Genomic DNA, 22,594 nt, shown 5'->3' on the forward strand with positions numbered 1-22,594 from the left:
ATACTTGGTACTTCAAGAGAGCAGAGCCTAAAAGCCACATTGCCCCCTTTGGCTCTCTGAATCACCACTTTTCCCTTCTCTTTCCCTCCACTCCAACAATATACAGCTTTCAAACTAGGGCTCAGGAGAAAAACAAACTTGGGTAAGGAGAGTGGAGTATTAAAAATATTTCCCATCAGCACCACATAGAAGTTCTCCCATATCAAGAAGAAACATGTATGCATATGTATTACAGCCTGACAAAAAGAAACACACACATACAGGGAATAAAAAGCAAGAAAGAACACAAAATGAAGAAATGAATAGGGCACACAAGTGGCAAAGAACCCATTCTGGAAGGATACATAACCCAATAAAAACTAAAGAAAATTCTCAACAACTTCATCATAATGAAGAACTTGAAAACAATACAACCTTATAATAAACAAGCTCAAAAGCAAGAAGCAGCAGAATAAGATGAAAATGCAGTTTGTAGTGCTAAAGAAACTTAGAGCCTATATAACACAATGACTTAACCAATTAATTCATTTAAAATATCAAAAACAGGACAGACACTGGAGAAAACAGAATTATTGACAAAAAGAAAGCCTTCAGATGATCACAGCATCTGAAAAGACAAAATCAAAGCAATTAGAATACATACGAAGAACAAAAGAAAATTCAGTATTAAAAAAACTGGTGTCATGAAGTAGAGGATCTAATAATTTGACCAAAAAAAAGTATTCATGGTAATAAACAAGGAAAATGTTCTTAGAAGAACTAAGGGCATATTATAATTTAGGGAAAAATGATTATAAGTGACACTTAGATATACCTTGTTTATATTACTGAATTTCGAAAATAAAGAAGAAAACTCTCAGGCATTTTAGATTTAAAAAAAAAAAAGTGCCTTCAAGGAGGGAGGGAGAAAAATCAGACTTTTCTACAGTAACACTAGATGTCCCAAAATAATAAAACAGTGACCACAAAGTTCTAATGAAAGTGTTCCCAAACAAGTTATTTTTCAGGAACGAAAGCAATAGACAGACATTCTCAAGCATTAAAGAAAACAGCAAGCATTGAAACTCAGAGACTATAATACTCACAAATTCTTCCTAATAAAAGGAGAAAACATTGGACAAAGAAATCCAGCCAATCAAACACTAGGAGATTATGGAACAACATTTACAAAGTTGAGGGGGAAAAAAGTGTGACTGATAAATTTTATACCTAGCCAAGTAATCCTTCAAGTAATATAAAAACAAAAGACAAATATTTTGAATCAATGAAGTGTATGAGAACCCAAAGAATGCATGCAGTACCTGTAACTTGAAAAGACTGCCTGACAATGAAATTCAATCAGGAGATAGACTAACTCGGGAATGGAGAAGCAACAGTACTGGTAGTGAGCACCAAAACTATTAAAACATAGAACTAAAAGAATTATGACAGAACCATGACAACATAAAGAATATGATCAACATGAAACTAGGCCAATTAATATCCTACAATGGCCTCTAAGTGTTCAAGTGAAAGGAACAGTCACCTGTTTCTCACTTTAAATCAAGAGCTAGAAATGATTATGCTTAGTGAGGAAGTTATGTTGAAAGCCAAGATACGCCAAAAGCTAGGTCTCTTGAGCCAGTTAGCTAAGTTGTGAATGCAAAGGAAAAGTTCTTGAAGGAAATTAAAAGTGCTACTCCAGTAAACACACAAATGATAATAAAACAGCCTTATTGCTGATATGAGGTGGTCTGGATAGATGATCAAACAAGCCACAATGTTCCCTTAAGCCAAAGCCTAATTCAGAGCAACCCTAACTCTCTTCAGTTCTATGAAGGCTGAGAGAGGTGAGGAAGCTAGAGAAGAAAAGTTGGAAGGTAGCAGAGGTTGGTTCACAAGATTTAAAGAAAGAAGCCATCTCCATAACATAAAAGTGCAAGGGAAAGCAGCAAATGCTGATATAGAAGCTGTAGTAAACTACCTAGAAGATGTAGCTAACATCATTCATGAAAGTAGCTACACTAAGCAACAGACTTATTTTTTATTTATTTATTCATTTATTTTGAGATGGAGTCTCGCTCTGTCACCCAGGCTGGAGTGCAATGTGCAATCTCAGCTCACTGCCACCTCTGCCTCCCGGGTTCAAGCCATTCTCCTGCCTCAGCCTCCCAAGTAACTGGGATTACAGGCTCCCACCACCAAGCCAGGCTAATTTTTGGTATTTTTAGTCGAGATGGGGTTTCACTATGTTGGCCAGGCTGGTCTTGAACTCCTGAACTCGTGATCTGCCCATCTCGGCCTCCCAAAGTGCTGAGATTGCAGGCATGAACCACCGAGCCCGGCCAGCAACAGATTTTTAATGGAGATGAAATGGCCTCTTTTTGGAAGAAGATGCCATTTAGGACTTTCATAGCTATAGAGAAGTCAATGCCTGGCTTCAAAGATTCAAAGGACAGGCTGACTCTCTTGTTACAGGCTAAAGCAGCTGGTGACTTCAAGTTGAAGCCAATAATCATTTACCATCCTGAAAATTCTAGGGCCATTAAGAATTATGCTAAATTTCCTCTGCCTGTTTTCTATAAATAATAAAGCCTAGATGCCAGCACATCTGTTTACAGCATGGTTTATTTTAAGCCCACCATTGAGATCTACTGCTTAGAAAAAAAAAGATTCCTTCAAAATATTATTGCTCATTGACAACGCACCTGATCACCCAAGAGCTGTGATGGAGATGTACAAGGAGATTAATGTTGTTTTCATGCCTGCTAACACAACATCCATTCTGCAGCCCACTGATCAAGGAGTAACTTTGACTTTTAAGTCTTATTTAAGAAATATATTTCATAAGGCTATAGCTACCATAGACAGTGATTCCTCTGATGGATCTGGGCAAAGTAAATTGAAAGCCTTCTGGAAAGGATTCATCATTCTAGATGCCATTAAGAACATTTGTGATTCATGGGAGATCAAAGTATCAACATGAATAGGAGTTCAAAAGATGATTCCAGCCCTCACAGATGACTTTGAGGGATTTCAGACTTCAATGGAGGAAATAACTGCAGATGTGGTGGAAACAGTAAGAGAACTAGAATTAGAAGGGGAGTCTGAAGATGTGACTCAATTCCTGCAATCTCATAAGAAAACTTTAACTAATGAGAAGTTGTTTCTTATGGACGGGAAAAGAACGTGGTTTCTTGAGATGGAATCTACTCCTGGTGAAGATGCTATGAACACTGTTGAAATGACAACAAAGGATTTAAAATATGACAGAAGCTTCATTGATAGAGCAGGGTTTGAGAGGACTGACTCCAATTTTGAAAGAAGTCATACTGTGGGTAAAATGCTATCAAATAGCATCATGTGCCATAGAGACATCTTCTATGAAAGGGAGAGTCAACTAATGCAGCAAACTTCATTATCATCTTATGAAATTGCGATAGCCACCCCAACCTTCAGTAACTGCTACCCTGATTGGTCAGCACCCATCAACATTGTGGCAAGACCCTCTACCAGCAAAAAGATTATGACTTGCTGAAAGCTGAGATGATCGTTAGCATTTTTTAGCAATAAATATTTTTAATTAAGGTATGTATGTTTTTTAGACAATTCTATTACACATTTTATAGACTACAGTATAGTATAAACACAGCTTTTTTTTTTTTTTTTTTTTTTTAAGAAATGGGGTCTCATGCTGTCATCCAGGCTGGAGTGCAGTGGTGCAATCATGACTCACTGCAGCCTCAAACTCCTGAGCTCAAGTGATCCTCCCAAGTAGCTGGGACTACAGGCCTGTGACATCACACCTGGCCAAAACACATAACTTTTATATGCAAGGGGAAACAAAAAAATGTGTGTGACTCACTCTATTGTGATATTCAGTTTACTGCAGTGATATGGAACTAAGCCCACAATATCCCTGCGGTATGGCTGTACAGTATAAGAATCACCTGAAGGGCTTATTAAAAACAGCTTGCTTGACCCCCTCCCTTAGAGATTCCGATTCAGTAGATCTGGGTTGGTCAAGAATTTGCCTTTCTAACAAGCTCCCAGCTGAGGCTGAGGCTGCCATTCAACATACTACCAAGTAGCACTGGCATAGAGAGATCCCTGGAATAAAATTTACCTACTTGTGTGTGTGTGTATGAATGTGTGTGTGTGTGTGCGTGTGCATGTGCGTGTGTGTGTGTGTGTATACAGTCTTGCTCTGTTGCCTGGGCTGGAGTGCAGTGGCGTGATCTCGGCTCACCGCAACCTCCGCCTCCCAGCTTTCAAGCGATTCTCATGCCTTAGCCTCCTGAGTAGCTGGGATTATGGGGTGCGCCACAACGCCTGGCTAGTTTTTGAATTTTCAGTAGAGACTGGATTTCACCATGTTGGCTAGGCTGGTCTTGAACTCCTGGCCTCAAGGGATCCACCTGCCTCAGCCTCCCAAAGTGCTGGGATTACAGGCATGAGCCACCATGCCCAGCCCCTACTTGTATATCAGAATAGTGAGATGATTACTTTTCAACTTTCTTCTTTGTATTTTTTAGGTATTTAAATTTTTTTACAATGAATGTTCCATCTTTACCCAAACAATAAAATCTTTATTGTAAAGAAAGTTAGAAGCAAGAAACATTAACATTTTTTATAACTACAATTTGTATAAAAGCTTTCTCTGTGATCTTTAGTTTTTCTTTCTTCCTCTGAAAAGCTGAATCGTGTTTAATTAAACTCTCAAAAGTATCAAGTTTTTGTCTATAAAATGGCAAAACTGGCTATGATGAAATAAACTGATATTTGCTATTTCTAATAAAAGCATACAATATATTTTTCTTTCTTACCAGATTCAAATATTTAACACCAACATATTAGTCCAAGTCCTATCATCAGTCAGATTTATCAGAAAGGTATGAAAACCCATGCCTACTATAAGGACCAAAATAGCCTAATTCAATACTACTTTGAAAACATGGGGACGATGTTATTATGTAATTGTTTTAATTACAATAACCACTGATCACATTTGAACTCTCAGGATACTTCAATATTTCTTTTGGACAACTATGACCTGTTTAGTAAATTACCCCCAAATACTTTAATATAGTTTTACAAATCGCCCCAATGCCAGAGACCCAGATCAAAAAAAAAATAATGGTATGGGTCAGATTCACAGAATAAGCACTAACTTTTATGCAAACTGAAAATGAAGATTTTATCTAAAAGTTATTTGGGGAAAATAAGCAGACTTTATCAAGAATTAGAGCTTGGTAAGAAGGTAACAGAAACCCATTGTTAGAAACAGGTTGACTCTGTGTAGCTTTCCATAGTAGAGTTCAGAGTTTCCTGTCATGATTCCCTTATCAATGCAGTATAATAACTACTTACACAGCACTTACATTGTATTAGGTATTATAAGTAATCTACAGATGATTTAAAGTATATGGGAGGATGTGCATAGGTTATAGGCACATACTACACCATTTTATGTAAGGGACTTGAACATTAATAGATTTTGGTATCCTCAGAGGTTCCGGAACTAATACCCCATGGATGCCAAGGGACAACTGTACTTAGAGGTAGAACGTCTCTGCTCTTCCTACATGTCCTTATTTTTAACAACTTCTGTTCTTACAAATAATCCTAAGTCAATCAATAAAACTTCAAATTCTATTAACAGCTTAAAAGTACCAAGAAATACTCTGTTCATTCATTCAACTGCCAAAGAAAATGACAACTGAGTACTTTTCCTCTTTTAAACCAAAAAAAGTTTTTGGTTTAATACTAACAAAAGCTTTAATACTCATTTTAGATATTCCTCTAATACATCTATTTACAATATATCACAGAACTATATTCTGGTTATTAATAATCTCACTTCTTACCAGGATCTGCTAATCCAGTGGTCTCTAACAGTATGTAATCAAATTTCCCCTTCTTTTGCATCAAATTCTCAATAGCTCTAAGGCCATTGTCCCTGGAGAATACCAAAACATAATTTACAGTTAATTACCTAAATATTTTGAAGTGATTATTATAAACACTTTAAAATATATTCAACAACCCGAGACAAAAGTACCCTTAGGAATGTGAAAATTTAACTCACTTCTAACCTTCTAACAAAATGTCCGTCCCATATTTACCAGTGAGAAAACAATAGATGCATATATATAATAGGTAAAAAGAAATCATATACATAATAATACTTTATGAAAATTAAAAGCAGAGGAAACTTTATCTGACCAAGTATCTTTTTATAGCTTTATGAAATTTTTAAAAACCAACATACAAAATAATGATAAAATTTATTAACTATAGTAGTTTAATATAATAGCTAAAGGGACACTGATATAAAACACCATATAATTCTATTTTACATTAGGATGCAAGGTTTTAATTTCCTTTTTTCTTATTTTATCAAAAGTGAAGGAAAATCCTTAATAGATTATATTTTGGTTGTTCAAGAAAGTCTGTTATAATTTTATCCTTGCCAAAACATTTGACACAAAGTCAAATACCTAAGGGAGTAAATGATGCCGAAGAGATTTAATTCACTAGAATACACAAAATTAACGTACAAGTAGTCATTTTTATAATTCATTCAACAAATATTTGAGCGCTACTATGTGTTGGGTAACTCTTCTAGGGTCTATGGTAGACTAGTGAACACTGTCCTTGGAAACTTAACTAGTAGAACATAATGTAAGGTTTTTCTCTTTTTTGATAGTCATTTTTTTTTATAAGGTTGAACACTTAGAAATATGACCAATGACAGATTAAATTCAGAGTAATCATTTTTTACATATGAGACTTTCATGCACTAGAGATTAAATAAGCCCTGACATCAAAAGCAATAAAAACTCAATAAAAGGACCAAAACATTAGAGCAGATAGAAAAGACAGCAAGAAACACTTTAAGAAAATGCTTCCTAATAAGTTTATTTTCTATTTGTTTGAAAATGCAATGAAGCAAACTGTGTAAATTCAGTTAAATTACTCAAGAAAATTAAAGCTGGAAATATAATCAATAAACATTTCTAGTAAACCATGTACACAGTAAACACATTCCTCACCTCACTGAACAGCAGAGGCAACCGTTTCTAAGTTCCAGCCACTCTTCATAGAGCTCTCCACCTTGGCTGACAGCTAAGGATTTCTCCAGCGCACTTCCTAGAATAATTAACAAACAGCACTCTTTAGCTTATGTCCATTAGCCAACAAAAAACAAAGATAAGGATAACTCAATAATGGAGATCTTAAAGCAGAAACTGCATTTTATAACTTATATTCTTTCATTTTATTCATGCAGCCTCGATATCTAAATTACAGTACACTACATTATTTTAGCTTTTATTTAAGATGACTTAAGCCCTGAAAAAGACACATCCTAAACTGATAAACATACCTACTTCCTCCTTAGGCCTCTTACTTGGCCATCCCCATTTCTTAATAAAGTAGCTACCTTGAAGGCATTTTTTTCTTTTCCAGGTTAAACTTTCTAAATAGACTAGTATGTTTTATATACTGGATTTTGTATGCCCTTCAACCTCTTAAGAGACTGCCTTATCTACCTTTTTCTTTTCATTCTTCTTCTAAATTGTTTCTGTTAGACAAACTGCTGAATATTCCCAACGAGTAAAAACCCTAGTTCATCTTGAGGAAGGTTTTTGGCCAGTGTACCATGTGCTCATTTAAAAATTAAACTTATAGGGAGGCCAAGGCGGGTGGATCACAAGGTCAGGAGATCGAGACCATCCTTGCTAACACAATGAAACCTCATCTCTACTAAAATTACAAAAAATTAGCCAGGTGTGGTAGCGGGCGCCTGTAGTCCCAGCTACTCAGGCGGCTGAGGCAGGAGAATGGCGTGAACCCGGGAGGCGGAGGTTGCAGTGAGCTGAGACTGTGCCACTGCACTCCAGCCTGGGCAACACAGCGAGACTCCATCTCAAAAAAAAAAAAAACCTAAACTTTTAGTCAAATTCACATATTTTCCTAGCAATACTTACTTAAGAAAGAATAAACTATATTTGAAATGCTTGTTATCTATAAGAATTATTTTAAATGTTTTACTTTTCCTCTAATAAAGAAATATACCAAACGGTGAAGTTCTAAAAGTCCACTAAGCAAATGAGCTCCCATAAAATCGAGTAGTTTTACACTTACATATTTTTTATATTTCAGCTAGGTATTAATAAAGAGCTTCTAAAGAGGTTGCTACAGAATTTGGACTATATACAGAACATTAATGAAACATGAAGAAAAGTATTGAGAATGCTGTGAAAAATAAAATTGCGAAAATGATCCAGGAAAAAATAAAGAAAATAGTAAGAATAAATGTAATCAGTGTGCAATAGGTTATTTAATAAGATGATGAAAAAAAGTCTGTTATTAGAAATCTCAGGATTTTTGCCTAAAAAGCACTTTTCTCTTTAGTTTATTAAAACCAGAAATCGAATATAACTGGCTTCCCATCCTGTTCATAAAACCTAGCTCTTTTACTTTTTACAACTGAAAAAAAATAGTACATTTGAAAAGAAATCGTTTAATAGATATTGTTTTTTGGCTAGAAGTGAGCTTTGATTACAATTCATACTTAAGAAGAAAAACTCCTATAAAGATAACAGAAGTATTGTGTCTAGAGCTATTTTTTTGACTACAGTTTAATATTTCAGTTGAGAAGTTAAGCACACTTATTTTCACAGATAACTTAAAATACATGAGGATAAAGACCATATGTTTACCTTTATTTTAAAAATATTGAGTTTTAACTGCATTGCAGATAATAAAAATTAAACAAAGTTAACTAATAACAGAAGCATTTTCAAATATTTTTCATGAGTTGCAATAGAGTCCATACAAAAGTGCCTTCCTAATTCCTAAAAAAAACATTTTTTGGCCAGGCATGGTGCCTCATGCCTGTAATCCCAGCAACTTTGGGAGGCCGAGGCGGGTGGATCACAAGGCCAGGAGCTCAAGACCATCCTGGCCAACATGGTGAAACCCTGTCTCTACTAAAAATACAAAAATTATCTGGGCATGGTGGCGCACGCCTGTAGTCCCAGCTACTCGGGAGGCTGAGGCAGGAGAATCACTTTAACCCAGGAGACAGAGGTGGCAGTGAGCTGAGATTGCACCACTGCACTCCAGCCTGGCGACAGAGAGAGACTCCATCTCAAAAAAAAATAAAATAAAATAAGAAATAAACGTTTTTTCATATGTCTAGATTTTTACTTCTGGAGTCATTTATTTCATGTAAAAATGTAGTTTAATTCTGTTAATAAGAATTCCAAAGTTATACAAAATAAAATTTTATTAAAACTAATTTCAGTATCTCAACCCATATAAATCTTAACAGAAATTAATCCAACTTTTCTAAAGCTATCCACATCAATACAATACCTTGCATTTTCATTTTTAAATATGGAATATCAATTCACCAGAGGAATAAACAGTCACACAAAATCTTGCAACATGACATTTATTGAACTTTACTTACCTTCCCCAAATTCATTTAAAATGACCGCTACTCTTTTACTATGTTGCTCTGTCAAAATATAGTTCAGAAGTGTTGTCTTCCCAGCACCTATAAAACATATTTTTTGTAAATAAAAAATTCAAAATAATTTTAAAGATACAAAAAACATATAAAGAATCCTAACGTTTTTGAGAATTTGCGTGCTATTTTTCATATATTATTTTAGTATAGAATATCCTAGAGGATAAGATTAAAGCATCCTTTGAAACCTGTTGCAAAATACTTTATGGAGACATAAAATTTTATAAATATTTACAAACACTCCTACAAGTTGAAACAGTTTCTTCAACCTAGCCTAACCTTCCCTAAAATTTACACACACTCTTTTATTTATAATGACCTTGTATTTCAACATTAACGAGACGCAACTTCAGGCTGACTATATGGCTACTTATAGTATGCTTTAAACAATCTATAAAAGTTTTTATGAAATGGGGAATAGAGCCAGGTAGTGTCGTCAATGGACAGAATGTTCAGTAAGATAAATTCATAAAGCTATACCAACTTTATCCAGCAGGTGGCATATGAAACCCAATATGTCAATCTCCAGTAGAAAAAAAATAGTCTTGTGAACCGTACACACTAAAATTCATAGAGGAAAAAAAGAAAATCCTAACTGCATAGTATTGTAGTTCAATTGTATGGCTATATCATTTCTTTATCTTTTTTTTTTGTTGTTGGACATTTGGTTTGTTTCCAGTGTTTTACTATTACAGTGCTGCTAAAAACTTTTACATGTAGGCTATACATGTCTTCTGAAATACATTAAGTTTTCTAGTATATAACTAGATCTTCCTATAACTAGGAAGATTTTACGGAGTATTAGGGTATTAATATCTTTTAGGTCATATTCCTTTCAAAGCTTTTTAAGAGATGAAGGCTTATATTTAGAGTACTTTAGGAAGCTCAACATCACAAAAATATGAAGTATAGAATGGAAGAGAGAGACTTAGGGCAATGAGGAAAATCTTAAAACCAGTCCAAGCCTGAGACAGAGGCCCTGAACATGAGTGTTTCACAGGGCAATGATGTGAAAACTGAAAGGAAAGGGTGAATGTAAGAAATCTTCTAAGAGAAGATTTACTAGGGCTTTTTAACCATATTATGAAAAAAAAAAAACACTTTAAGACATAGCTCATTCATTCGAAGGTTTCTAATACGTTACAGATTTATGCTGGGCCTTGGTGAAAAAGTGAACAAGATAGTCTCTGCCTTCATAGAGCTTAGAAATATTAAGGGAAGGGGGGAATGGAGGGGAATTCAGTGAATAAGGAGGCAATTATGTCACAGGGTGACATATTCAATAGGAGATGCACAAAATGCTATGGAGAACCTAAGAGGGACATCTAGCCAGAGGAGTCACAGTAAAAAAGTACCTATTCCAAGGGGCTAAAACACTTGGCACCTTTGAAGTAACATTAGTTCATTGTGCGGGGCCAATTTGGTAGGCTGGAAAGGTTGGCAAGATCCAGATCCTACAGGTCCTTGTAATTCATGTTAAGGAATTTGGATTTTAACCCATAGGGATGCCACTGAAAGGTGTGACGCAGTCGGATTGACATTTATAAAGATCATTAAGGCTAACATGCAACGAATAAATTAAAGGGCAGCAAGACTCCAGATTAGTCAGGAGGCTTTTAGAGTATTCCAAATGGTTGGGATCACAGAAGCAGGATTTGGGGGGATGGTAACAGACGAAGTTTCAGACATGTTAAGTTTTAAGTTGTAGGACATCAAAATAGAAATTACACAGGTGTGTAGCTAAAGATGGACAAAGGGGGAAGAAGGAGGGAGCCTTAAAAAGAAGCCAGAGAAGCAGGTGGAAAAATCAGAAGAAAAATGTAATAGAAGCCAAAGGAACAGTGTTTCAAAAAGGGAAAATGGTCAGGGATAGGAGTGAAACTATCCCTAGATTCAGCAACAAGGTTGCTGGTATTAATTCTCACTCCTGAGCTTCAGATCATTTTCTCCAATGATCTACTGACCTACCAGTGAGCAATACGGGAAAGGCCCGAGCGGCACGTTTGAAATACATTGTTTTGGACAAGAAATTTGTTCATCTTCTCAGCAGAGCAGCCTCTGAATAACTGTGGGGAAATGCCCAAAATAAATTCCTTTATAAAATTACTTCCGAGCAAAAAACGGGAATAAACTTACAGTCTACAAAGTTTTTAAAAAAACAAAAGCAGTTATTTCTTATTTTTACATAAAAGGTCACGAAGTGGCCCAAGTCTGTACCTGTCTCTAGCAACAACTAAGAATATTATTTCTCGGAAACAGTATCATTTTATTTACATTTCTTAACTTTTTCCAAACTTCTAATACAGTCATATATTTGTTCTAGCCCTTCTATTTAACTGTAAGGTTTAAAAATATATTTCTCAGACTTTTCCAGTAAGAAACTTCTAGTGTAAGTGCATAAACCGCCCTTCACGAAACTACCAACTTCACAAACTTGTGGTTTCGAGTATCCCTGTACACTCTCAACGTTCTTAGTTTGAGAAATAGTCTTGGAGGACAGAGATTTTATTCTTACTTCCTACGCAGTGGTTTACAAACAGACCTCCAAAAAAAAAAGCGTTTAAGATGGGAGCACTTCCTGCCAACTGGCTGGAGGACTGTGGCTCGTGGGGAAGGGGAATCTACCGACGAAAGCCCCACGTGTCGGGCATTTTACAGACGGGACATCCTTTCATGGCAATAGGTAGGTGGTTCCGGCCCTGTTTCCCAGGTGACAGGTATTTTTCCATTTTCAGGTGAGGTAGATGAGCGTCAGGAAGGTAAGATAACCTGGTAAGAGGTCACAGAGACAATTGGGGGGCGTGTCTTAGCTTCAAAGCCTTGTTTCAAAGGCTAACTTTCCATCTCACTTGAGAAACGGGAATCGAACGCAGAGGGGACCGGGCATCATTAACTCCCAAGATGAGAGGTAACCCACACGAGAAGCAAGTGACCCAGCCCCTACCTCAAAGACATTTGCTCTTGATCATGAGGCCCCAATGCCTCAGGAGAAGAGGCACCGGCAGCCCGCAAAATCCCACGACACCAGAGTTCACGGCATTTTGTGACTGGGATGGTTAGTTACCTAAATACCCGGTGATGATTGTGACTGGGATCTTGGCGCCGAGGCCAGACTTTTCCTCCTCCTCGCTTTGCGTCGTCTCAACGGGAACCAATTCAGGACAATCCTCCTCCTCATCCGCAGATCCAACAGCCGGTAACATTCCGGCCTACAGCACGTCCCTACCTCAGCTGAACCGCGGGGACCAACACGCCGGACCGCAGCCGCGCACGCCCAGCGCGCCACTCCAGGCCTGCCCGGGGCCTGACGTCATCACATCGCGACGCCAGCTGATCCCGCCCGGATTACCTGGGCTCTGGACGAGAAGTGCCTCGTCCCTTAGCCACACCCCCCGGGGAGGTGGGCCCTCCCCGACGACAGCTGGACACGCCCCTGGGCGTGTTCTGTGAACCTGAGCGACGCTGCGGAGAGTCCTTAGGGCGCACTAACCACCTGTCTGAAGGTGTCACTGGCGCCTAGAGCCTTAATAAGCTACTGGCTGTAGGTAGAGCTGAGGCCAGCCTGCTGGAAATCTGGAGTGGGTAGCCTGACCTAACCAGTTCCCACAGGGCATAGATTTTATCAACTTGATTTTTTAGTCTCGTTAAAAAAAAAAAAAGTTTTAATTCATAGGGGAAAGAATGGAAGGTTATAACATTACAATTTTAATTGTAATTTTTATACCTGAAGGATAACCAGTGACACTTTTTTCTTTTTTTATTATTACATATTATATATGTAATTCCAAATTTTTAGTATTCATGCATCACTTTTATTTACTTTTTTCTCATTATTTATTTGGACCTCAGGTAACCTAAGTTCATTAATCATATTTGCTGGTGCATGACACTCTCATCACTAATCCATAGATAGCCCTTCTTTCTAATATAAATTTATAGTGAACTCCTTTGACCTCATTCCTAACCTAAAAGCATTACCAGTAAGTTACACGTACCTATGTGCACCGCCCCCGCTTCCAATCCACAGCCTGCCCCATAAGATAGTAACAACAGTCATGAATTGGTTCTGGATTGCTGATCATACCCTGTTTTCTTTTTAGTTTTATCACATATCCCATGTATGTACTTAGAGAATATGTTGTTTAATTTTGGGTGTTTTTGAGCTTCATAAAATTATCCATATAATATATAAACTCCTGAGGCTTGCTATATTTTTCAGCATCACTGCTGTCTTGTATTCTATTGTGTGGCTACACGGCAATTTATTCATTTCCTCTCAATTGTTCCAGGTTTTGCTCTTATGAACAGGGCTGCTATGAACATTTTTCCTGACATATGTGTGTGCAACTTCCTCTTGAGTGTCTGTGTAAGAGTTGAATTGCTGGGTCCTAGATTATTCAAATGTTTTACTTCACAAGAAAATGCACAATTATTTTTCAAAATGTTTGTACAAATTGATACATTTTCTCAGCAAATTATAAGAGATCTCATTGGTCTGTATGTCAATATTATCAGGCATGCATTTTTCACCAATCAATTGAGTACAAAAGAAGACTTCATTGTGATCTTCATTTGCATTTCCTTGATTACTAACAAGGTTGAGAATCTTTTCATGTGTTTTGGCAATATTTAATTCTTAGAATGACCCTGTAGAGTGTTATCCCTCTTTCAAACATGAGGCACCAAGAGTTAAGTTACTTGTCCAGGTTAGGTCATAAAAATCTATCTGATGCACAAGTAGAAGGTTTTACTACTATCCTGATGCCAAATAAAAGGTTGACTTTTCCTTCCTTCTCTGAAATTCCCCATCAAATATACTGTGTGTATTCCATTAGTTCTACTGATAAGTACATATAACTTGAAAGTATTTATCACACCTTTTGCAGAACACAGTTAAGACAGAGGGTTTATATTTGTGCAAATGAGTATATTATATTCACACATACACTCGGTCTGAGAAATCAGGTCTTGAATGCTTTGCCAGCTTTGACAATGTAACCATGAACCAGCTGAGGAAGAAATAAGGCAAATACCTTAGGCATGGTGGTTCAGTTCACTTTATTCTACCAAAGGAGAGAAGCTGTGATGGGTAGCCCAAAATAGATAGCTTACGCCCTAAACACAATGGTTCATAAGCTTTTTCGTTTCAGGAATGCTATGAAGTATTGATTTTTTTGGCAACCTAAGGGAAGGAGTAACATTGCACCCACAGGCATCACACTATTTGCTTGATGTCCCTTCAGCACTGCATTACTGCCTGAATAGCAGCTATTACAGCCCTCACCACCTTCTTTGACATATTTTTTAAAGTACATTCTTGTGGGTTCCCAATATGGCACTGGCTGAATGTTATACTAAAATCCCTCTTTCTGTTTTTTGAGACAGGGTCTCACTCTGTTGCCCAGCATGGATTGCATTGGCACGATCACAGCTCACTGCAGTCCTAAACTCCTGGGCTCAAGTGATCCTCCCATCTCAGCCTCCCAAGTAGCTGGGACTCCAGTCATATGCCATTACATCTGGCTAATTTTTCTTTTTCTTTTTGGTAGAGACAGGGTCTCACTATGTTGTCCAGTCTGGTCTAAAGTCTCATCTCTAACAATGAGCAACCTGTAACCTATGAGGCCAGCTCAGTCAAGTTGACCAAATAGCATTGTTGTAACAGTATGTTACATTTCAAAAATAGTGGAGGCAATAACCTAAGCTCAGTGGCATGAATCCACACGTCACATTTTATTAGCAGTGTAATAATTTTCTAAAAGATTAGTATCACAGATGCTGTTTTTCTTTTGTTTTTCCTTGCATCTTGCTCTTTTCTTTACTATTTATGAAATCTGCATTTATTTCTGTGCATTCAACTTACTATCTGCTCTCATTTCCTGTGATTCTGAAAAATTGCCTCTTGAATATATATAGAGCATATCTACAAGAAATCATTTCTCTTCATTTTGTTCATAAATGAGTGTTTTTACTTTACCTTTATTTTTGAAGCATATTTTCACTGGATAATGAATCCTTGGTTGAGTGCCCTCCACCCAGCATGTAAGTATGTAATCTCACTGTCTTCTTGCCTCTATTGGTCCCATAAACAGTTAATCAAGGTTTTATTACTGTTTCCCTGGTATAATGAACCAGTTTTTTTTTAATACACTTGAGATTTTCTCTTTGTATGTGATTTAGCATTTGAACTATAATCTGTATAGTGATGCATGTCTTGATGTTTATCCTGGATAAGTTCCATTTTTTTGATCTTATAGACTAATGTGTTTCATTACTCTTGACACATTTTCAATATTTCTCAGGTCTCTCAGGTGTGCCATCTCCCAGAGATGCTTTATGTGTGGTTATTCTCTGCATTTCACCCTACTGTGTTGCTGTACATTCTCCATTTATGTTATGTCTTAGGCAATTTCCAGAGCAGCCTCAGGGCCAGGCTCTGGAGTGTGGGTGCACTTGTAGTGACAGCAGCTCTGGGCCTGGGGTGGGGCTGGTCCACATGGAAATGGCTCAGGGTCTGAGTTGCCAACACAGGATGAGGTCCTGGAGCCTGGATCTGTGATGATGCAGAGTTGGGGCTGGGAGGCAACCCCTTCCCAGGCTGCACAACAGTGGCTGCTGCTTGGGAGGATGTGGAAGGAAGGTATCTCAGCATCCTCCTCTCTGGGGTGATGTACATGCCCATGGCTTCAGGTATTTTTAGTGCCAAAAACCACCAGTGTCCACTCTGGAGCAGGCTGCTGTGATCCTTATCAATGAACACTAAGAGACCTTCATCAGGAAAGTTGTAAAGTGGAGGCAGCCTGGGGGATACTGAGATCCTCAGCTGCAAAGGCTGCAGGGTCCTCCACAGAGCAGGCCGTGGGGACTGCAGTGGCCCTGCCTCCCGGCCGATAACAATTGCCTCCTGCTTCTTTGCTCCTAGATGTCTCAAAACTCTCAGGTTTGCCATCTCCCAGTAATTCTTTCTGTATGGTTATTCTGGGCTTTTTTGCCCACTGTGTTTCTGCACTTCTTTAATTAGGCCCTTGAGCTCTCCAAGGGCTATTTTCCTTTTTGGAGAGCTGTCTAATTGTAGATTTTGCCTTTTTTCTGTGTGTTTGTGTTTTTTGGGGGGTGGGCATGTGAAGATTAGTATCTCCTACTCTGTCATCTTGCTAATATCACTCCCCCAGGGCATCATTTTGAGGGTACCCTGACACCATCATGGAATAATACTTGAGCATGTGGCTCTGAGAATTAGAGTATTTAGCATGTGGGAGGAATGTGAGTTGCTTTGGTCACAGGGTGCACTGAAGCCTGTTGGATCCTCCAAGATGCCTGTGAGAAGAGCTGCCGTCATACAGCTCCTTCTAACAGTGTGATTTGGATGCTCCTCCCATTAAACCTACTGCCTTACACTTCATTTCTGTTGACTCTTTGTGGGGTTCAGACAGTGGTAGAAGTAACACTATTTGCCTTCTGAGGCTATAAGATGCCATTTAGTGTACATAACTTCTGTCTACTCCTCTTAAGAAAGTGTTGAGGAAACCAAGTCCCCATATGAATAGGCAAAGAGCCCCAGCTGAGAACCCTATATCCAGTGTCAATCACCTTAGAGATGACACATTCCCCACCCACCCTCTGACTGCATTCTTTGAAAAGCCTGGCAGAAAACTTGGTGAGCCCAGGCAACATCCAGAACCACAGAGATGATAGGCAGATGATTGCAGTTTACATGTGTCATTAAGTTTCAGAGTAGTTTGTATTGTTTCCATCAGTAGTACCCAGAATATCAACTTATAGAAAGAATATGGAAGTAGAAAGTCAACTGTTGATAGTTAAATGAACATGAGTCCATTTTATATTTCTTAGATTTTTGCAACTTGTCTCTGTTTGACATAATAGTAAAATAAAAAGTTATAAAGAGGATGTGCAAATGTACAAAAGGTTATGGAGAAAGACTCAAGAAGACACAATAAATGGAAAGTTACTTCATGTATATGTATTAGAAAACTTAATATTGTAAATATAAATCTCCCCAAATTAATTCAATACAGTGACAATCAAAATCACTGTGAATTTTGTTGAAATTTAAAAGATGTTTCTAATTAGATGGACACGCAAAGAGGCAAAAAACAGTGATGGTAATCTTACATGAGGAAAACAAGAAGGAAGGATTAACACTTCTCACTACGAAATCCTATATTCAATAACCATACTGTGGCTGGGTGCAGTGATTCACACCTGTAGTTGCTGCAGTTTGGGAGGCTGAGTTGGGTGGATAGCTTGAGCTTAGGAGTTTGAGATCAGCCTGGGAACCATGGTGAAACCCCACTGCTACAAAAAGTATAAAAAAATTAGCTGGGCACGGTCGTGCATGCCTGTGGTCTCAGCTACTTGAGAGGGTGAGGTCAGAGGATTGCTTGAGCCTGGGAGGCAGAGGTTCTAGTGAGCTGAGATCGCATCACTGCACTCCAGCTTGGGCAACAAAGCAAGACCTTGTGTCAAAAAATAATTTAAAAATTTAAAAATTATTGTTCTAGTGAAGGGTGAGACAGATAACCCAGTGCAATGAATTAGAGAATCTGAAACCAACTCTGCATATACATAGTCACTCAATTTACAATAAAAGTTGTACAGCAATTGTCTCAAGGCACTTGTACTGAAAAAAAAATTAGACTGGGTAATTAATTAACAACACAAATTTATTTTCTCATGCTTATGGACACTGGGAAGTCCAGGGTCAAGGCACTGGCAATCTCAGTGTTTGGTGAGAACTGCTCCTGCTCCCAAGATGGAGCCTTGTGGCTGAATCATCACATGGTGAAGGTGGGAGGACCAAAGGGGTAACTTTATGTGAAGCCACTTTTATTAGGCATTAATTTTATTCATGAGTGCAGACTCCTCATAACCTAATCACCCAAAAGGTCCAACTTCTAATACTGTTGCCCTGAAGACTCACTTTGAATGGTAACTTTGGAGGGGACACAAACAATCAGATCATAGACGTGATTTAGTAGAAAAAAAATTATAACTCAATTATATTGGATAAATTAGATATCCACATTAAATCAAAATGAATCTTTACTGGTACATTTTATGTATACATGGATACAAATATTAATTCTTAATGAATCATAACCTGAAATGTAAAAGTCAAAAACATGAAGCTTTTAAAAAATTGCATGAAAAGGTATTTCATGACTATACATGTAAAAACAGATTTCATAAAGAAGATATACAAATCACTAAGCACAAAAAAAATTAATCAACTAGTTCTCCACTGAAAACTCAAAAAGCCAGAATTGTTTCTTTCCTCCACATGACTGCATCACCTCTCCATCAAGGGTTCAGAATTGGGCTGAACATGAGCTGACTGAAATGACAGAAGTAGGAATAGGAATAAAGTTAATTGAGCTACAGGAGTATTTTGTAACCCAATTCAAGAAAGCTAAAAATAATAAAAAATCATTTCAGACACACACAAAATAGCCAGTATAGAGAAGCAAATAACCAGCATGATAGATCTGAAAAACACACTACAGGAATTTCATAAGGCAATCACAAGTATTAACAGCACAATAGACCAAGTGGGGAAAAGAATCTCAGAGTTTGAGCACTGACTTTTTGAGATAAGATGGGCAGACAGGAGGAGAGAAAACATAATGAAAAAGAATGAACAAAACCCCCAAGAGATACTGGATTATGTAAAAAGACCCATTTTACAACCTATTGGCATACCTGAAAGAGATGAGGCAAATGGAACAAACTTGGACAATGTATTTCAGGATATCATCTATGAGAACTTCCCCAACCTATCTAGAGAGGTCAACATTCAAATTCAGGAAATTCGGAGAAAACCAGTAAGATACTCCACAAGAAGATCATTCCCAAGACATATAATCATCAGATTCTCCAACGTGGGAATGAAAGAAAAAATGTTAAAGGCACCTGGAGAGAAAGGCCTGCTCACCTACACAGAAAAGCCCATCAGACCATCAGTGGATCTCTCAGCAGAAATCCTACAAACTGGAAGAGATTGTGGGTCAATATTTAACATTCTCAAAGAAAAAAAATCCAACCCAGGATTTTATATCCGGCCAAACTAAGCTTCATAAGTGTGGAGAAATAAGGTCATTTTAATACAAGCAAATGCTGAGGGAATACGTCACCAACAAACCTGCCTTGCAAGAGCTCCTGAAGGAAGCACTAAGTATGGAAAGGAAAGACCATTACCAGCCACTACAAAAACACACTGAAGTACTCAGACAAGTGACACAATAAAGCAACCACATAAACAAGTCTGTGAAATAACTAGCTAACATCATGATGACAGGATCAAACCCACACATATTCATACTAACCTCAGATGCAAATAGGCTAAATGCTCCGGAAAAAGACAAGGAGTGGAAAGCTGGAAAAAGAACTAAGACTCTTTGGTATCCTGTTTTCAAGAGACTTATCTTAAGTGCAATGACACACATATGCTCAAAATAAAGAGATGGAGAAAATCTACCAAATAAATGGAAAACAGAAAAAAGCAGCGGTTTCAGTTTCTGACAAAACGGACTTTAAACAAACAAAGATCAAAAAAGACAAAGAAGTGCAAAATCTTCAGGCTCCAGGCAGCTGATGGTGACAGTAAAGTCTGTCTCCAACCCATGACCACTGAACCCCTCTGGGATTCTAGTGGCCCTGCTGGATGCACCATAGATGAGAAGCCAGGGAGCCGTCCCAGGTTTCTGCTGATACAAGGCTAAGGAGCTTCCAATGTTCTGACTGCACTCACAGGTGAGAAAGTCTCTTTCCCTGAAGACAAAGACAAGGAGTCAGGAAACTGCTTCTACATAACTTCTCTGGAGGTACCTGAGATTGGAATAAAACAGGAAAGTCACCATATAAACTGCATCAAGTGCACCATCACCATCCTCATAGCACAGCCGCAGTCACTGATCTACACTGAATTATAATTACTGTTCTTGCTCAGCAGGGATGCCAGGTCAGAGGAACCAAGAAGGTTGAGAGAGTTTCAGTGCAGGGCCATCTCCTCTTCCTCTCACCTGGGAGCTAGAGTAACAGGAGGCAGAGAAGCTGAGCTGGGGCTTCCATGAATCTTTCTGGGTCCTAATTGTGTAGCTCTTCCCCTGAGGTCTGACCTAGGCATTGATATGGGCTCCGGACACCAGCGTGGCTGGGAGGAACATGCAAAGAAGCATGGGAAGGTGCGGAGCTTCCAGCTACAGAGACCACCTGCCTCCTCTTCTTTTCATTGAGAAGCCCCTGCCCAGGTGGTCAAGTCAGAAAGGCTATTGACTTAGCATGGGGGTAGACCTTCTCCTCTCTGGACTCACAATTTAATCCCTGTTCTCCTACCTCACCAATAACCTAGGCTCAGACAGATGGTGTTTAGTACAAATCTCTTGAAAGAAAAAATAAAAACCTATGGTTTCTTTTTCTCTTTCTTCCTGCAACATGCCCATTCATCTTCCTTGCTGCATGATTGCACCTGGCTGAAGTCATTGATCAGAAATTCATCTTCTATACACACTTTTCCTTCGCAGCTTAGACATCTTTTCTATGAGCCCTGAAAACGTTCCATTCTTTGGAAGAACTAGTAAAGGACATCACTTTGTTAGGCCAAGCACTGTGGGTGCATGAGTGACCACAGCTGCAAAGATAAGCAGACTCCAGGCTCAGACTCATCATTGTGTGATTCCACTCCCTGCAGACAGATGATGGTGCGTCCACCTGGCCAGGAAAAATGGGGGTGGTATCTTCTCTTCTATAGAGCACTCCACTCTGCACAACACAGCCTTTCACACAGACTCAGACTCTTTTCCTTTTAACAGTTTTGAAAACCTCTGTTCACACCACTGATGGAAACAAGAATCTTATCTGGGGTTTTCTTGTTTTCCTCAGAGTTGTGAACATGTAGTGGTGAGTGAGGTTCCCCTGAACAGGCTGAGAAGCTCTTTAAATTACATTCCATTTAAAATTATGAATAACAATAGTGAAAATGTGTTTTCTTTCTTATGTATGTATCTAAGTAATGTATTCAGTTTTCTTTCTTTGCGAACAAACCTGAAATATCAATTATCTGACTCCTGATATAATCTGATAAGTTTCGTCTTTTAAATGGAAAGTCAATAAATCTACTATTGTTATAACTTACATAGTACATATTACATGTCATTACATATTAGTATAATATAATCAATTAAGTATGATAATGTTGTATTATTATTGTATGTTTTCAGGAAATACAACCTAAAATACCACTTGAGACAAAGTATATAAGATCTGAGAATTGTAATTTTCCTTATTTCCTAAAGACTGGGTAAGTAAAATGAATAAAAAAAAAAGGAAAAGGGAACATTGTCCATATAACAAGCAGTTTAATCCACTCTTTACAATCCTCCCAGACTTCTAGACATGCAGACTCCTGGGAAGAGTGCCCCACTCTGAGCACCTACTGTTTGCCAGGTACTCCCATTACACTGGGATGCAGCAATGCAAATAATAGACAATGGCCCCTGATCCCATGAAGCTCAAATTCCACTAGAGGGAGTCAGCCTATCAAGTGTAAAATCATAAGTAAATAAATTATATCATAAGTAAGTCAGAAGGCGAAAAGTGCTTCTGACAAAAGCATGGAGTAGGGTGTCCTATGAACACATACAGAGGGATCATTAAGATGGGAAGCACAGGGTTGGCTTTGGGAGTGAGGGAAGGAACCCAAGGGTCTGGGGGAAAGCCTCACCCCTGAGGGAGCAGTGAGAGTAAAGCTCCAAGGGCAGGACAGTGTGAGGCTTGTTTAGGGCAGAACTAGGAAACCTGAGAGTTGGGAGCCCGGTGAGTCTGAGGTAAGAGCCATGAAAGAGTTTTTATAATTAACAGGGAGGATTCAGGGAAAATGGGGCCAGGAAGGCATTGGAAGGAATTGGCCTTTTACTCTGATCATTCTCTTTGGCTAGGTCTCTTTGGAACAGGACCCTTGCTGGTCAACAGTTAAGCAGGTGCCTTAGAAAATCAGGCAGGTTCTCCAGGCAGAGAGCATCAGCAGCCCCAAACCTGGGCTTCCCAGACATGTCTGAG

General features: G+C 38.3%; 1 protein-coding gene across 7 annotated transcripts in view; it reads right to left on the reverse strand.

Moving 5' to 3' along the window:
- ZNG1B (Zn regulated GTPase metalloprotein activator 1B) overlaps positions 1-12,926 on the reverse strand; it is a 59,211-nt gene extending 46,285 nt beyond the window's left edge. For 2 of the 7 annotated variants that reach the window (XM_055107387.2, XM_055107386.2), the window contains exons 1-4: positions 12,585-12,883; positions 9,461-9,547; positions 7,035-7,131; positions 5,847-5,938 (exon numbers count right to left, since the gene is read on the reverse strand). In XM_055107387.2, coding sequence (XP_054963362.1) covers positions 5,847-5,938; positions 7,035-7,131; positions 9,461-9,547; positions 12,585-12,723 — 415 coding nt within the window. In that variant the 5' untranslated portion in view covers positions 12,724-12,883. Of the gene's footprint in view, positions 1-5,846; positions 5,939-7,034; positions 7,132-9,460; positions 9,548-12,464 lie in introns of all 7 variants that reach the window. The other 5 variants (XM_055107389.3, XM_055107391.2, XM_055107388.2 and 2 more) reach the window with 5 other exon arrangements.
- Between the last annotated feature and the right edge of the window lie 9,668 nt (positions 12,927-22,594).

Source organism: Pan paniscus, chromosome 12, assembly GCF_029289425.2.
Source record: "Pan paniscus chromosome 12, NHGRI_mPanPan1-v2.0_pri, whole genome shotgun sequence".
NCBI classification, from domain to species: domain Eukaryota; kingdom Metazoa; phylum Chordata; class Mammalia; order Primates; family Hominidae; genus Pan; species Pan paniscus.